Source organism: Mustela nigripes, chromosome 2, assembly GCF_022355385.1.
Source record: "Mustela nigripes isolate SB6536 chromosome 2, MUSNIG.SB6536, whole genome shotgun sequence".
Taxonomy (NCBI): domain Eukaryota; kingdom Metazoa; phylum Chordata; class Mammalia; order Carnivora; family Mustelidae; genus Mustela; species Mustela nigripes.
In genome coordinates, this window is record NC_081558.1 from 20,783,790 (window position 1) to 20,800,205 (window position 16,416).

The following is a 16,416-nucleotide window of genomic DNA, read 5'->3' on the forward strand; positions in this document are numbered from 1 at the left end:
TTCTAATGTTCTGGCATGGATGTGCTCTAAGCTGCCTCATTTCTCTCTTGCAGGCCAAGGACCTTTTGACTAATTACCAGACTGGGGTCTTAGAGAACTCTCCCAAGATGGTACTGCTTTTCCACCTGATTGAGGAAAGTGTGAAGCTTGGGGACAAGATTCTTGTGTTCAGGTAGGAAGAGAAATTCTTCTATGACATCATATATCTATAGTAGAGTGATATAATCCCTACAGAGTGAGACCATCACCACAGCTCCTCTTCACCTTTTTTGTCTTCCTGCTTCTACAGCCCAGTGCTGCTTATGAGGACCTTCTTGAATTTCATCTCTTTCTTGGAGTTTATTTTGTCTAATTTGATTTCTCTGCAGAGAACAATTTAAAACACTAGGCTGACATTGGAGGTCAAATTATGTCCCAGGTCAGATCTGGCCTTTGGCCTGCCTGAGAGCTAGTTTTTACTTTTTTTTTTTTATTTTTTAAGATTTTATTTATTTATTTTAGATAGATAGTGTGTGTAAGCAAGCTGGGTGGGAGTGGGGGCAGCCAGAGGGGGAGGGAGAGGGACAGACAGCCTCCCCACTGAGCATGGAGCCCAATGTGGGGCTCAATCTCATGACCCTGAGATAATGACCTGAGCCAAAATCAAGAGTCAGACATTAAACCAACTGAGCACCCCTAGTTTTTACATTTTTAAAGTGTTTTTAAAAAGAAGAAGAAGAAGATTTGACAGACTCTCTGTGGTCTGAGAAGCCTAAAAATATTTACTCTCTGGCCCTTTATAGAAAACATTGATTTCTTGTCTAATCTGCTTTGGTCTTTCCCCAGCCTTGATTTATTTTTTTTAATTAAAAATTTTTGTGGAGGCACCTGGCTGACTCAGTCAGTAGAGCATGTAGTTCTTACTTTCAGGATCATGAGTTTAAGCTCCACATTTGGCATGTAGCTTACTTTAAAAAAAAAAAAAATTACTTATTTACTTGTTTATGTATGTATATATGTATTTTTATGCTTTGTGTATAAGGTCAGATAAGTAAAATGATCTGTTCCAGAGTCATATTCTCAGTCTGGCCAGAACTTTGATGTCTGTCAAGGCGTGCCTCCTCAGGGAAACAGAAATCAAGTCGATTGTTTGTTGTTGTTCTGATTAGATTATACTCCAATGAGAGCTGAATGGCAGCAGCCTGGCTTGGCAGCCTCGCAGAGTGAGGGTTTCCATGGGTGACACACTTTGAGAGGATAGCAGTGATTCTACGTGGGGGGAGAGTCTAGTGTTTCACTGGTTTCAAGTATCACTTCTGAGGAGACTGCCTCTCTATATAATGTGAAAGCAGCCAAGTGATTTCTGTTTCCTTAGTAAGACTGGTAATATTGATTGTGGCTTATAATTAGATCTAATGTATATTCATGCTATGTTAGTTTTTAATGTTGATGTTATTTGTTACTATGCACTGAGGTAAACCCCAGAATTTTCCAACTGAGGAAGTAACAGAGTAGCAGATTTAGTGGGCTGGTGACAATAAGTGTGTAGATGACTCTGCTCCCATTCTGAGATAGGGAGAATACCCTTGGTGGTTCTTTGTGGGGTTGCCTCTCATGGGGTGCAGATTCTGGGAACTCCCACTGTCTGAAGGCTGCAGATGATTTTAAGCCTATTGGGGAACAAGACTCCGTTGGGTCTGGGAGCCTTCTGAACCAAATGTTGTCCCTTCCAGCCAGAGCCTTTCCACCTTGGCTCTCATTGAAGAGTTCCTAGGGAAACGAGAAGTGCCCTGTCTACCTGGTGCTGATGGGCAAGGAGTACAGAAGTGGGTACGAAACGTCAGCTACTTCCGTGAGTTCATTGCTGCTTTGTTGCTGGAATCTTGGCAGGGTCTGCTTAAGGTTTCTCTTTAATTCTCCACCTTTTTATTTTCTCTTCTGTTCTCCATCAAATGCATAGGAGTAGCTGAAGTAGCCAAGGAGCAGGGAGATATTGAGAGCAAGCTGCTGTGTGTGAGGCACTGTACTAGGGGCTGCAGAGCTTGGGCAAGATAGGGGGAGAGCTGAGAAGTAGAAGGCATAAACCTTGTCTTCATCTGACAGTTCCAGGACAAATACAAAGTAGCACTGGTTGAGAGCTAAAAGGTTCTAAGGAGAAGGGAATCATTGTGGAGAAGATGGTTGGAGAAGGCTTCCTGGAGGAGGTGAAACTTGCAGTAGACTTGCAGAGATGGGGAGAATCTGAGTTAGTGTAGCCCAAAGGTCATTCTAGGAAGAAGGAGCAGAGTGAGTATAAGTTAGCTCAGATCACACATTCTCTATAGTGGAGATGGTGCCCCTAAAGAGATGAAAATTAGTTCTGAGGGAACAAAATTTTTTTTTTAACTTTCCAAAGTATAGAGCACAAATAGGCATGCAGTAAATATATAGAGTGTATCTGTGGTATTTAAAATTTCGTAAGGGACACGTTCATTGGGGAAAGAATGTATAAAAAGGCTCTTTAAGGGGACAATAATGAAAAACAAAAGTTGAGAAATACTAACCTCAGGTACTTACTGTCCAGATATTGACATTTGGGCCAGATAATTCCTTTTTGTCAGGGGGCTGTCCTGTGCACTCACTGTAGGATGTTTAGCAGCGTCCCTGGTCTCTACTCATTAGGTGGCAGTTGCTTCTAGTGATAACACCTAGTGATACCAACCAAAGACCTCTCTTCACATTGCCAGATCTCCCCTGTGGGGTGGGAGGGCAAGGAAATCACCCTTGTTGGGAAGCACTGGCCTAATGGTAGTATTTAGAGAACAGAGGGGCAGGGGTTGGTAGGAAGACCCCCCCAGCACAGGGTCTAACCCACAACCTTGTGATGACTGTAGGCTTGCTTAGTGAGTTGATATGCTGAGCAGTGCTCGGAAATTTTGGGAACTCGGGTTGGGAAGGTAGGTTAGGTGCCATTTGAAGAGCTTCTAGTACCAAGCAATTAAACTAAGACTTCCTAAACAGTAGCAGCCCAGTTCTCCATGTTCCATCTCCTTAGCTTCGCCCATTTCTCTCTTTTCCCTGACAAGTGTAGCCTCCTCCTCTCTTATTCATGCTGCTTCTTAACTGAAGGTTACTTTTTCTTCTTTCTTTGAGCTTCCGTCTTTTCAACCATATACCCCATCCCACTGCTCCAGATCTATTCCTTTTAATGTCTCCTTAGAGCAAGTTCTTAATGTTAAGAGCTTGTAACAATGCAAATTCCTGATGGAGGGATAGCATCCATATCAAAACAGAACTCTTGGTCCTTCGGCACTCACCAGGATTTATAGGACTGAGGCAGAGAGGTCACCCTGAGCCAGTGTTTACCAAGCTTCCCTATTTAGGGTGATTCTTATGCACCCTGAAGTCTATGAACCTTGGCCTTAGAATTGACCTAAGATACTAAAGGGAACAACATAGTTTATAATCCTGTTGCACATGGGCATATTTTTAAATTTTAAGAATCTGGGTCTCATGGTAGACCCATAGAATGTCCAAGGGAGTGGAATCTGAGTATTGAGTCTATTTCTTTCTTTTGTTTTTAAAACACATTTGCCCAATGATTTTGCTATGTACCCCTGCCCTCATCTGTCCATTTTTTGTGGTTTTCCTTCTCTCCTAGGGCTAGATGGTAGCACCCCTGCCTTTGAGAGGGAGCGGCTCATTAATCAGTTCAATGATCCCAGCAACCTCACCACCTGGTTGTTCCTTCTGTCTACAAGGTGAGTGGATCCTAAGAGGGGAGATCAGAGGATTGTGTTCAGGGTAGTTGGCCACATAGGCAGATACCCAAAGGTTCATCCAAGTTCTGTCAGAAGAGATCTGCTAAGGTATGTGACTTGTTTTTGAGGTCAGGGAGGAGACCCAAAAGGAAGTTGTGTTAGTAGGGTAATTATGATAGTGTCATGAAGTTCTTTGAGACCTTCACTAACAATGGTCATAATTAGCTTTTCTTTCAGGAGTGTTCTGAGTCTTGGATGATGTGATTAATGTGAAAGTGCTTTAAAAAGTGGAAAGTGTGAAAAAAAGGGGGGAGGCAGTGTAATGTAACTGTAAAAGACTGATGGCGTTCTTTTTCTCATGCCAAGCAGCTTGAAGGTTGTGCTGTATTCTGCCATCACAATGCCCTTGATGGGTATGAACTGTCACTTTTCAAGGCTGGTAGACTAAACATACCAGAAACATCTGCTTGTAGGCGTCTCCCTTCAGGTGACATTATTCTGGGGCCAGGATGCAGAAGCCTCAACCATTACAGAGTAGTGGAGAGTGGGTTTTCTTTCTGAACTGGTAGACACTTCTTTGTTGGATTTTTCAGGGCGTATTGTTCAGTGCTTAAAGAATGTACTATTCATCAGCAGGACAGTAGAATCTTCCATTATGTTGTGCTTAGGACAAAGGAGATAATATTGGGGCAGGAATCACAGAGTGAAACCAATTTAAAAACTGTCTTTAAAACTAAAAGTTCTGTGATTGTTGGCTTGTGTTTTAAAGGGCCGGGTGCTTAGGTGTGAATCTGATCGGTGCCAACCGAGTGGTGGTATTTGATGCTTCCTGGAACCCTTGCCATGATGCCCAGGCAGTATGTCGGGTATACCGTTATGGCCAGAAAAAGCCCTGTCACATTTATCGCCTTGTGGCTGATTTCACCCTTGAAAAGAAGATCTATGACCGTCAGATTTCCAAGCAGGGCATGTCAGGTGGGGCATCTTTTAGGCTCAATACTATCCTTATTTTTTAAATTATTTTTTAAAAGATTTTATTTATTTATCAGAGAGAGAGAAGGAGAGAGCATAAGCAGGGAGAGTGGCAGGCAGAGGGAGAAGCAGTCTCCCTACTGAGCAAGGAACCTAATGTGGAACTTGATCCCAGGACCCTGGGATCATGACCTGAGTTGAAGACAGACACTTAACCAACTGAGCCGCCCAGGAGTTCTGATACTATCCTGTTGTATCAGTGGTGGGAGGAGAGGGGCAGGTTGTGGGAACACAGGTAGTTTTTGAATCACAGAAAGTCAGTGGTTCCTCCCATCCCATTGCAGTTTAAATAATTGCTTTAAGAGTGGACTGACCTCAACTTGTTGAGGGCAGGTGTAATTAAAAGAACTGAGCTAGGTGTGTAGGTTTCTTACGGATATTTCCATTTGACCAGGGTCTAAGACCTGGGCTTTGACTTTTCAAATATGGGATGGCCTGAGATGGTTTAGTATCTAGTGACAATTAAGCCAGCCACAACCTCTCTTCTCTCCCAGTATTTGTAGCTGTGCTTTTAGGGTCTTCTCCGCCATGTAGTAACTTTCTCCGTGTCTTCTCCCTTCCAGATCGAGTGGTAGATGATCTTAATCCAATGCTGAACTTTACCCGGAAGGAGGTGGAGAACCTGCTGCACTTTGTTGAGAAGGAGCCAGCTCCCCAAGCATCCTTGAACATAAAGGGGATCAAGGAACCAGTCCTGCAACTTGCCTGTCTGAAGTACCCTCACCTCATCACCAAGGTAAGAACCCGGAGGGAGTCTTATCTGGCAGACCTGTTTCCTTCATCTGAGGTTTTTTTTTTTTTTTCATGCAGAGGACTTGAACTCAGCTGATTCTTCTCCTTACCCCATGTAGTCCCCCAGCCACCTATTCCCACCCCAGTCTTGTCCTTGGAGTGCTCAGCTCAGCCATGTGGAGTAATTTGGCCAGTGTGAGTTTTTCCTAGCAGAAAGAAGGGGTGAAATTCTAGAAATGTATTCTGTTAATTCTCTGAACTCTCCCATCCTTTTGATACAGAAGGCAGACTTGGGTTTTGTAAAGGTGTGGCTGGGTTAGAGTTGTGAATTACACTCTTGACAAAGAGACAGTAAACCTGCCTGTGTGTCTGTGAGCAGGCTGTTGGCAATTGCTAGAGATAGCCCTTTGTTGTTGTCAGAGGAAGCTTCATTATATATCAGTCATGTTGGCACAAAGACTGGTAATTAAATCAACATCCTCCTGTGTCCCTAGGAGCCTTTTGAGCATGAGTCATTGCTCCTTAACCGAAAGGATCACAAGCTGACCAAGGCTGAGAAAAAAGCAGCAAAGAAAAGCTATGAGGAAGACAAGCGCACATCCGTCCCCTACACCCGCCCGTCATATGCTCAGTATTACCCCGCCAGTGACCAGAGCCTGACCAGCATCCCTGCTTTCAGTCAGAGAAACTGGTGAGTCCCTGAAAGGGGAGGAAGGTCTGCTACTGGGCCAGACCCAAACCTTTTGGCTGGTTCTGTTTTTAAACAAAGGGAGAGCCTGCAACTCGCTCATTGGCTGTTGTGAACTGACAGGTTTTGCTCTTGGATGAGGTGCCAAAGCAGTTCGGCAGCCTTGGTGTTTTAAGTAGTGGCTCTGGCTGGAAGAGTGAGCCACTGGCCTTGTGACTCAGAAGAGTCTTTCTGGACTCCTGGAGAAGGTGCAGATTCCCAAGACACAGAGGCCCAACCCTCCCACACAGCTGCCTTCATATCCATACTGCTTTGGTCATAGATCTTGCTTAAGCAGTGAAGTTCAAGGGTGAAGGGCAGGTCTTTTGTGAGTCTTGGATTGCAGTCAAGAAATTATCCTGCTCTTAATGGGATTTCATTTTGTGGTTGTGCCTCGATCCTGAGGAAAAAAATCTTTTTCTTGAGTACAACTTTTAGAACTGTTGAGAGTATGAACACATTGGAAGTCAGTTGCTGAGTGAAGAGAGAAGCTCTTTGTAAGAAATTAAAAAACCACCATCTATGTTTAATTTTTTTTTTTTTTTTCATTTCAAGACAAAGTACCTCGTAAGCCTTACCAGATTAGCCACTTGATTGAGCGGTTTGTTTAAAAACTTTTTTATTATCTTGAATTAAAGATGATTATATTATTTGAGGGGAATAGATTTAAAACTGTTTTCTTTCTTTCTTTCTTTTTTAAAAGATTATTTATTTATTAGAGAGTGAGCAGAGTATGTTAAGAGCATGAATGGGGGCGAGGGGCAGGACCCTAGAATCATGACCTGAGCCAAAGGCAGATGCTCAACAGACTGAGCCACCCAGGTGCCCTCAAACTTTTATTCTTATGAAGATTCCATGTTTAAAAAAAAAAAAACTTGACAAATGAGATTCTTTTTTTTTTTTTTTAAGATTTTATTTATTTGACAGACAGAGATCACAAGTAGGCAGAGAGGCAGGCAGATAGAGAGTGAGAGAAGGAAGCAGGCTCCCTGCTGAGCAGAGAGCCCGACGTGGGACTCGATCCCAGGACCCTGAGATCATGACCTGAGCCGAAGGCAGCGGCTTAACCCACTGAGCCACCCAGGCGCCCCGACAAATGAGATTCTAAAGGAACTGAAACCATGTAAATTTTATGGAAGACTTCCAATATTTGATGAGTAAATTTGCTGCTGCTTATGTACAAGGTGCTCTCCAGAAAATGTTACTCTCTTTGAAAACCTTCCGACTTTATTTCTGTGTCATTTTCTAGGATACTGTTGCCTGGGAATGTTCTCCTTTCTTGTACTCCACCCCTTTTATTCTCTTTTCTGGCCTTTCCCATGTAACAGCAGGAATGGACAAAGCATGAACCCAGTGGGAGAAACGCCACGTTGCGGGAAGATGTGACAAATGGGCTGGTCTTTTGAGGCAATGTCAGCTCCTTTTCTGGCCCAGCTCTGGCCCTGTGGGAGGCACTAGCCTCTCACAGGGCTTGATGAGCCATACTATGATCCTGCTGATTCCTCATCCTGTCTGGGTGTATATGAGGAGGGTTTCCTTCCCAATTTTCCTTGCTTCAGCTCCTCCAGAGTAGGGGGCTTGGGCTAGGTTCCTGTTATCCTGACTTTCACCCTGATTTGACTTTGGATCCTGGAAAGAGTCCCACTGACATTGGACCAGAGCCCCTAGCTCCTGCAAAGCCACCCTGGGCACATTGAGGAATTGGGACCCAGATGTGGTAAACTTGCTGTGCTGTGTGGCCTGTCTGGGAATGTGGGAATTCAGACAGGGGCCATAGGTGCCTGTAGCAACTTCAGAGCAACATTCTTGAGTTAGGTAAGGAAGAAAATGCCAGTTCAAGGAGGTTCTCCCCCAAAACTAAAGACCAAAGGCACAAAACTTCAAAAAGCTTATAGACAGGGTCTTAATATCAAAAAAATCTTAAATCAGGAGTAGCTTTCTCAAGGTATCAACTTCCAGTTGAAAAGAAGGTGGAGAGTGAGGAGTGCGTCACTGGCCATGGGGTAGCATTTTGGCACGCTGGCATAAGACATGCACAGCCAGTGCTCAGGCTGGCCATGGCCGTGTACTATTCAGATGCCTGGATCTGTGAACAGCTTTTTGGTGGCCACTGCTTTTGTGGTAGTCATGACTTAGAGGGGCACTTTGGACACAGGAGCCCATGAAAGGAGAGAGAGAGAGAGAACTGTCTGCATTATTTATTGAAACTTGAGGTTCCAGAGAGTAAAGATGGTTGAAGTTGGGCAGATGCTCCCTCAAGATCACCTGAATGTGTGGCATCACGTGGCCCTTTCCCTTGGGAAAGTGGGAAAATTCCATGTCTTAGCTTGGCATACACTGTGCTTTGAAGAACTTTTCCTCCCTTATTGCATCTTTACCTCTTCCTAACTTCCCTCCAAGGACTAATTCCTAATGTATATAAACAGTCTAAATTCTAAAGGAGCAAATGTCACCTCACATCTCTAAAAAGGTATTATTCCACCAACATCTTTTTCTTATTAGATTCTGAGAGGCTTTATCCCTTGCTGCCATTTGGTCTTGGTCCTGCCCCTAGTCTCCTTTTGAATTGGCCATACTCTGCAGATTCTTTGATCCTTCTCAGGAGCGAGTGAGGCTACAGAATGGGGGTATCTGGAGAAGTTCTGCAGCCTTTGCAGAAAGGTAAGTAAGGGCCATTCTGCCAAATTCTCTTAGGTATGTGTGTTCTTTTCTCACAGGCAGCCAACACTGAAGAGTGATGAGAAGCCTGTGGCCAGTGTTCGCCCTGTGCAGTCCACCCCCATCCCCATGATGCCCCGGCATGTCCCACTGGGAGGCAGTGTAAGCTCTGCCTCCAGTACAAATCCAGCTATGAACTTCCCGATCAACTACCTGCAGCGTGCGGGGGTCCTTGTGCAGAAGGTGGTCACCACAACAGGTTGGGAACTCCTAGGTTCTCTTCCAGGGCTGTCTGTCCCTTTACTTTTTTCTTTCAGGAAGTGTTTAATAAACACCTTTTGTATTCTAGGCCTTACTACATTAGCACTGTGGGTAAAAACAGAGAAGATAGTCCTTGATCTTGAGGAATTTGCATTCTAATGGAATATCTTAAGAATTATAACACAGTACTGGGTTTTCTTAAATGTGATGTGTGGGATAGACTCTGAGCATGGCAGAGATTGTGGAAATGTCACTGGGACATAGGGTTAGTCTGAGAGAGGTGTGCGTGTGTTGAGTCCTGCCTGACTATAGGGTCAGCTGTGTATAAAGGATGACTGTCAACCTCCCTACTTAACTAGGAGACCTGAATGTCACTTGCTCCCTTGTTGGTGAGCTTGATATGGGTTGAGCATGGTGAGCCTGTGGTAGGAGACTGGCAGCCTGTCTATCTCTGCGATTGGTTCTGTGATTCAGGGTAATTGGGAAGGAAAGCATTTTCTGGAGCTGTTTCATCATATTATCTAGAAATATTCATGGTACATTAATTTTAATAAAAATATCTTGTTTTTTGAATATGAAAATAATGTGTGTCCATTGTAAAATCATTGTGAAATGGGAAAAAAACAAAAAGAGAGCCTCTTGAGAGACGACTTCTCTGCTGATTCTTGAACATACTTTTTACTCTTCAGTTAGGTGTGAAGCAATGCCAGCAACGACGAGAATGAGGCTACTTTGGGAGCCTAAAGTGATGTGGAGCAAAGGGATGCAGATAGCTTAGGGAGGAGGAAAATAAGCAAACGTAGAAATAACCATGTGAACTAGAACTTTCTCCACACTAAAACTATGTGAGTTTTTAATTAAATCAGAGGAAATTGATCAGAAAGATAATTGGATTTCTAAAGAGTTTCTTGTTTTCCGAGTATTCTTTGCCGTACAACTGTGAGAGACGCCTTGCTTGCCTCGTCCTCCTTGGTTCAGATCTCCGCTCCCCTGAGAGGCTTTAGGGAAGTCACTGAGGAACAGGCATGGATGTGGACTTTGCATCTTCTTTCCCTCTCAGTCAGGTCATCTAAATCTGAGGTCTTTGTCTTCACTAGATATTGTTATTCCTGGACTCAACAGTTCCACAGATGTACAGGCAAGAATTAATGCTGGTGAGAGCATCCATATCATCCGTGGGACAAAAGGTGAGAGCCTGACTAAGATGCCCATCCTCTACCTTTGGTTCAGTGTGGGGCCGGGAAGCAGAAGATACACATATGGCTTGAGCTGGAGGAAGGATAGGAGTTATCCTATAAAAGTGTCACATGTGGGAGAAGCATGAGAAGAAGACATTTCTAGGTGCTTAGCAGAGTTGGAGTGGGCCCAAAAGAGATTTGTCAGTGACTTAAAAGGAGAGAGTTGGGGTCCCTGTGTTCCCATATTTTACCATTGTTTTTATAGAGAATCTTTTTTTTTTTTTTTTTTTAAGATTTTATTTATTTGACAGAGATCACAAGTAGACAGAGAGGCAGGCAGAGAGAGAGAGAGGGAAGCAGGCTCCCCGCTGAGCAGAGAGCCCGATGCGGGCCTCGATCCCAGGACCCTGAGATCATGACCTGAGCCAAAGGCAGCGGCTTAACCCACTGAGCCACCCAGGCGCCCTTTATAGAGAATCTTGAGGTGGGTTTGGATAGATGCTATGTTTTATGTCACTCTCAGCCTGTTGATAGTGGTGCTATCAGCTAGAAGTCCCTCACCACTCACCTAGCAATTGTGGCAAGCCTCCACAGACATTTGCCAGAGCCACTGTCATAGCTGGACTGGCACATGTGGTTCTTACTATGATTGCAAGATGTTACCTCAATAGCAGCCATCAGTGAACTTTGAAAAAACAGGGTTAATATTACTCATCACAGATCCTAGAGGGTACACAGCACCCCAGGGCCACACAGTGAGGTCATGGGTAAAGAGAGATTGTGGGTGAGAAGACCTGGGTCTATGTTAGAGTCCAGAAGTTGGGGTGGTTAGAGGTATGTGGGTTTACTCTTTATTGGTGAATTTAAAACATAAGAGTGGGAATTAGGGCATGGGAAGGGAAAAGCAGGGTCACTCGAGGTTCAGTTTTCTGGATTATTCTGGCATTTCTGAAAGGGGAACTTCATGGATGGGGACATCCTGGTTCCTTATCTAGTTGTTCAGCTAGTAGCTGTGTCATACAGGTGGTTGGTTTATTCGAGATAGATTACCTTGACCATCAAAAGCTTAATTTCTAGCACTTGAACTACATACAGGGACACCAGAAGTGGAGGGAGGGAGCTGTGGAATGGATTATAAACTAATGTGTATGTTAGTGTGTCATCTTACCCACTTGCTCAGAGTGGGGTTGAGATCTCCCAACTAGGAAGTACATTGGGAAGATGAATTAGTACATGTGTGTTACAAGACATATTTTGAGTGTGGTAGTTTAAGATTTATTTATTTATTTTAGAGAGGGGTAGGGGAGGAGCAGAGGGATATGGGTAGAGTCCTAAGCAGACTGCCTGCTGACTGTGGAGCCCAGTGCAGGGCTCAATCCCATGACCCTGAGATCACGACCTGAGCCAAAACTAAGAGTTGGATGCTTAACCAACTGTACCAACCAGGTGGCCCTTGAGTGTAGTAATTTAAAAAGCCTGCTGCCTCTGGCCTCCTTACAGAGGGAGATGAGATTGCTGGAATGAGAATTATGGACCATCTGGTCCAGATGTAATTGTCATCTGTAATTGTCAGGATGTAATCTGAGCCTATCATTCATATCATCCTTTACTGTATGAGGCTCCCTGAGGTTCTTTATTCAGCAAGGAGCTTTCACCCTAGCCTCTTTTGGGTCAAAGGTACATTCAGGCTCTGGGAAAAGATGCCATGAAGCACATGACACACAGAGAAGATTATACCCAGCCCCCTTACTAGGCTCTTCCTAGCCTAGAGCATGGGTCAGCAAACTATGGCCCATGGTCCAAATCCTGCCTGCTTCCTGTTTCTCTACCTGTGAGCTAAGCATGGGTTATACATTTTTAATTGGTTAAAAATAATAATAATAATAATATTTTGTAGAACCTGAAAATTATATGAAATTAACATTTCAATGTCCATAAATAAAGATCTTTCGAGCACAGCTGCCCCCCCATTTTCATTATAGTAACAGAGTTGAGTGGTTGTAACACTTTGGCCCACAAGGCAAAAATATTTACTAATTGGCCTTTAAGAAAATGTTTGTTGACTTCTGACCTGAAGGCAGCCCTGACCTTCCAGGAGATTGATCAAAAGATGGAGAAGGTAGTTTAGTATCCTGTGGGAATAGAAGGCTTTTCTTGAGTTATTCCTACCAAGGGAGAAGAGGGTGTTGAGGCAATGAGGCTCTTTCCCCTCAGATCAAGAGGAAGACCCCTCAGATCAAGAGAGTACTTCGCCCAAAACCAAGGCAGCCAACTGCTGTCTGTGCTAGCTACCCCTTTATTTCCTCCATGTCATTAACCTTTCATGGTATTTTCTGGCATCATTTTCTGTCTGTCCCCTCCAGAGGCTGAGCTCCATGAGACAGGGCCCTTTTCTGTCTTGTGTTCTTCAGCGTCTAGGACAATGCCTCATACATGGTAGTTGTGCCGTGTTTGTGGAATGAATGAATAATATTGGGGCCACAGCTCAGCCACTCCACTTATCATTTCAGGGTTCTTGAGAGAGGGTGTGAGACCTAATTTTATAGCTTTTTCCCAGCCCATGGTGCCTAGCTCTGGACTTTCCCAGAGTTGGTTGATTGCATGTTGGCTCCTAGCAGTCTTCCTCCTATTTCTTCTAGGGACGTACATCCGCACCAGTGATGGGCGGATCTTTGCTGTCCGGGCAACAGGCAAACCGAAGGTCCCGGAAGATGGTCGGATGGCTGCCTCAGGTACAGTGGCTTCTACTTTCTGTTGACCTGCACAGCACTTTTTGTTTGGTTTGGTTTGGTTTGGTTTGTAATTACTTTATTTTTGTTTGTAATTACTTTATTTTTATGTTTTTTAAGATTTTATTTATATATTTGACAGACTGAGATCACAAGTGGGCAGAGAGTCAGGCAGAGAGAGTGGGGGAAGCAGGCTCCCCAATGAGCAGAGAGCCCAATGTGGGGCTCGATTCCAGGACCCTGAGAACATGACCAGAGCTGAAGGCAGAGGCTTTAATCCACTGAGCCACCCATCTGCCCCTGTAATTACTTTATTTTTTGAATAATGTGTACATGGTTCACAATTCAAAAGGCATAAGAGGAGTAAAGTGAAAGGCATGTTATCTCTCTGCCTCCAAAACCCCCAGTCATCTAGTGCTCCTTTCTGGCAGTGCTGCTCTCATTTGCTTTTTTTCAGAGATACATCACACACATAGAGGAATGTGTGTGCACACCTGTGTGTATCTGAGTCTCTGTGTTAAATATATATACATAACTTTTCTCTATATATATATTTTTAGATTTATTTATTTACTTAAGAGAGAGGGAGCAGGTCAAAGAGTGTGTGTGTGGCACATTAACAACGTAAGGAGGTCCAACCAGGTTCCCTTCTACAGGAGTGGCTCTCATCTATCCTGTCATATGAGCACTACCCTGCTCTTGTTTCTGACTTTTATTACAGCAATTTCCACACCTACAGACAAGTTGAAAGAGCAGCACCTATGTACCCCACATCTAGATCCAGTGATTGTCACTGTTCTCATAAACTTTCTTCTGTCTCTCCCTTCCTCTTACTGGAACTATTTGGAAGTTGAAGATGTCATGTCATTTTACCTTTAAGTACTTCAGCACACATCTCCTAAGAGTAAGGACATTCTCTTCCTAGCCAAAATATCATTATCACACTAAAACAAAAGTTTACACCATTATCACACTAAAAGTACTACCTAGTATCTAGGCCATATCGCAGCTTGTCCCAGTCGTCTTCCAGGGCTGTGGATTTGGTTTTGTTTTTAAACTAGGGTGGACTGCTGTTTAAACTTAATTTTCCTTTTGTCTCCCATCCTGGTCACTGGTTGTCTCTGTCCCTTCTCAGAAGGAGTCCAGCTCATTATAAGAATGACCTATTAGCATTTGATATTCGTTATCTCCTAGGATTCACCTTGGTTGAGTTTCACAGATTGGGTAACTGGGGTGCAGAGTTACACATCTTATTTCCTAGATCAAAGGATTTCTTTCTTTGTGACTGGGAAAAGTTGACTGGAGGATGTTGTTTGGACATCAGATTCTTTGAATTTGGGGAATCACAGGACAAGATTTTTTGTTTGTTTTGATTTTTTTTTTTTTAATGGAATCTTTCCTATACCCTCCTTATCTCCCTGGCCATTCTGATTCTCAGTTACCTACATTTTACTCCCCAGGTTCCCAGGGGCCTTCTCTCGAATCCACAAGCAATGGCAGACACAGTGCCTCATCACCCAAAGCCCCCGACCCTGAGGGGCTGGCCAGGCCCGTCTCTCCAGACAGCCCAGAGATCATCAGTGAGCTCCAGCAGTATGCAGATGTGGCTGCCGCGAGGGAATCCCAACAGAGCTCCCCAAGCTCCAATGCTGCCCTGCCTGGCCCCCCGGCCCAACTTGTGGACAGCAGTGCTGTTCCTGGGACAGCTCTCGGGACTGAGCCTCGACATGGGGGTCATTGCCTCAATAGTTCCCTCTTAGTGACCGGCCAGCCCTGTGGTGACAGGAACCCGGTGTTGGACTTACGGGGCCATAAGCGGAAGTTGGCCACACCACCTGCTGCCCAGGAGTCAGCCCGCCGGCGGTCCAGGAAGGGCCACCTGCCAGCCCCCGTGCAGCCGTATGAACACGGGTATCCAGTTTCTGGCGGGTTTGCCATGCCACCCGTCTCCTTAAATCATAACCTCACCGCTCCCTTCACCTCCCAGGCTGGGGAGAACTCCTTGTTTATGGGCAGTACCCCCTCCTACTACCAGCTGTCCAACTTGCTGGCAGATGCCCGCCTGGTGTTTCCAGTGACTACTGACCCTCTGGTGCCAGCAGGCCCTGTCAGTTCCTCTTCCACGGCTACCTCAGTCACTGCCAGCAACCCCACCTTCATGCTCAACCCCTCTGTTCCAGGGATACTACCCAGCTACTCACTCCCATTCTCACAGCCACTCCTGTCCGAGCCGAGGATGTTCGCGCCTTTTCCTTCCCCTGTCTTACCCAGCAACCTTTCACGGGGCATGTCTGTCTACCCAGGCTACATGTCCCCACATGCAGGCTACCCAGCTGGCGGCCTCCTCCGGTCCCAGGTGCCTCCATTTGACTCTCACGAGGTTGCTGAGGTGGGGTTCAGCTCCAATGATGATGAGGATAAGGACGATGATGTGATAGAGGTCACTGGGAAATAGCTGGGGAGCCCCTCTCCACCTCACTTGGGGTCCCCGGCAGGTTGCCCACCAAGCTGAAAGGCAGCAATCTGGGCTTTCTGAGAATAGGGCACTTGGCAGGAGGGAAAAGGAAGAGGACAAAGAAAGGTGGTTGACCACAATGGCAGGGCTCTGTTGCTATTTAACAAAAGAGGAGAAGAAAAAAAAAAAGCCAACAGAGCAGCAATAGCAGGAAATCAGGGACCCAAAACAGGAATGGAGGGGCAGGGCAGCCTGCCTCTCTTCCTACCTGCCTTGCTTATGCTGTGTGCTTGCTTGCTTGCCTGCCATCTGAGTGTAGAAGCTCACATCCCATTTCTGTCTTTGGGAACATTCTCTCCCAAGAGAGCTGCCTTACTGGGTGACTTAGCTTGGCCTAGAGAGGGGAGGGGAGGGAAGAAGGATTAAGTGAAGGAGGGTGGGCAGGGAGAGCAGATTGAGATTTCATGTGAAATGGAGTCCTTTTAGGGACAGGAAAGAAGCAAACCAGGTATGTATGTTTGTGTGCGTGTGTGTGTATGTGTTTATGTCTATATGTGTATGTAACAGAGCAGGGGTGGCGGTGGGAGGGGAGGGTGGGAGAGACGAAGGGGGAAACTAAAAAATGAATTTATCATTTTTTAAATGGAAATTGGTGTGTGGTGGTTCATGGCAACTATTAGTATGAACATCGTGTTGAGCCCAGGAGAAGAGCCATGGAACGCTTAAGTTTCCTTCTAGTTGGGTGAGGAGAAGGCCCAGCTAATCCAAGTCCCTGGTCTTTATAGCCACATCTATTTTGGAATTTGGGGGAAATTAGGAGAGAAAATGGGCATTACCAATCTCTGTGTCTTTCCCCAGTGGTTGTCTCTGAGCAGATCTCCCTTCACAGGGTGTGAGATTTGTGTGCAGAGGCTGGGATGGGCAT

At 45.1% G+C, this 16,416-nt stretch overlaps 1 protein-coding gene across 5 annotated transcripts in view; it reads left to right on the forward strand.

Moving 5' to 3' along the window:
• Positions 1 to 16,083, forward strand: part of RAD54L2 (RAD54 like 2) — a 109,321-nt gene extending 93,238 nt beyond the window's left edge. For all 5 annotated transcript variants that reach the window (XM_059389830.1, XM_059389835.1, XM_059389831.1 and 2 more), the window contains 10 exons: positions 54 to 172; positions 1,713 to 1,831; positions 3,620 to 3,719; positions 4,489 to 4,694; positions 5,315 to 5,487; positions 5,978 to 6,174; positions 8,928 to 9,127; positions 10,227 to 10,316; positions 12,947 to 13,039; positions 14,497 to 16,083. In XM_059389830.1, the coding sequence (XP_059245813.1) occupies positions 54 to 172; positions 1,713 to 1,831; positions 3,620 to 3,719; positions 4,489 to 4,694; positions 5,315 to 5,487; positions 5,978 to 6,174; positions 8,928 to 9,127; positions 10,227 to 10,316; positions 12,947 to 13,039; positions 14,497 to 15,491 (2,292 nt within the window). In that variant the 3' untranslated portion in view covers positions 15,492 to 16,083. The remainder of the gene's footprint in view (positions 1 to 53; positions 173 to 1,712; positions 1,832 to 3,619; positions 3,720 to 4,488; positions 4,695 to 5,314; positions 5,488 to 5,977; positions 6,175 to 8,927; positions 9,128 to 10,226; positions 10,317 to 12,946; positions 13,040 to 14,496) is intronic.
• Positions 16,084 to 16,416: the final 333 nt, after the last annotated feature.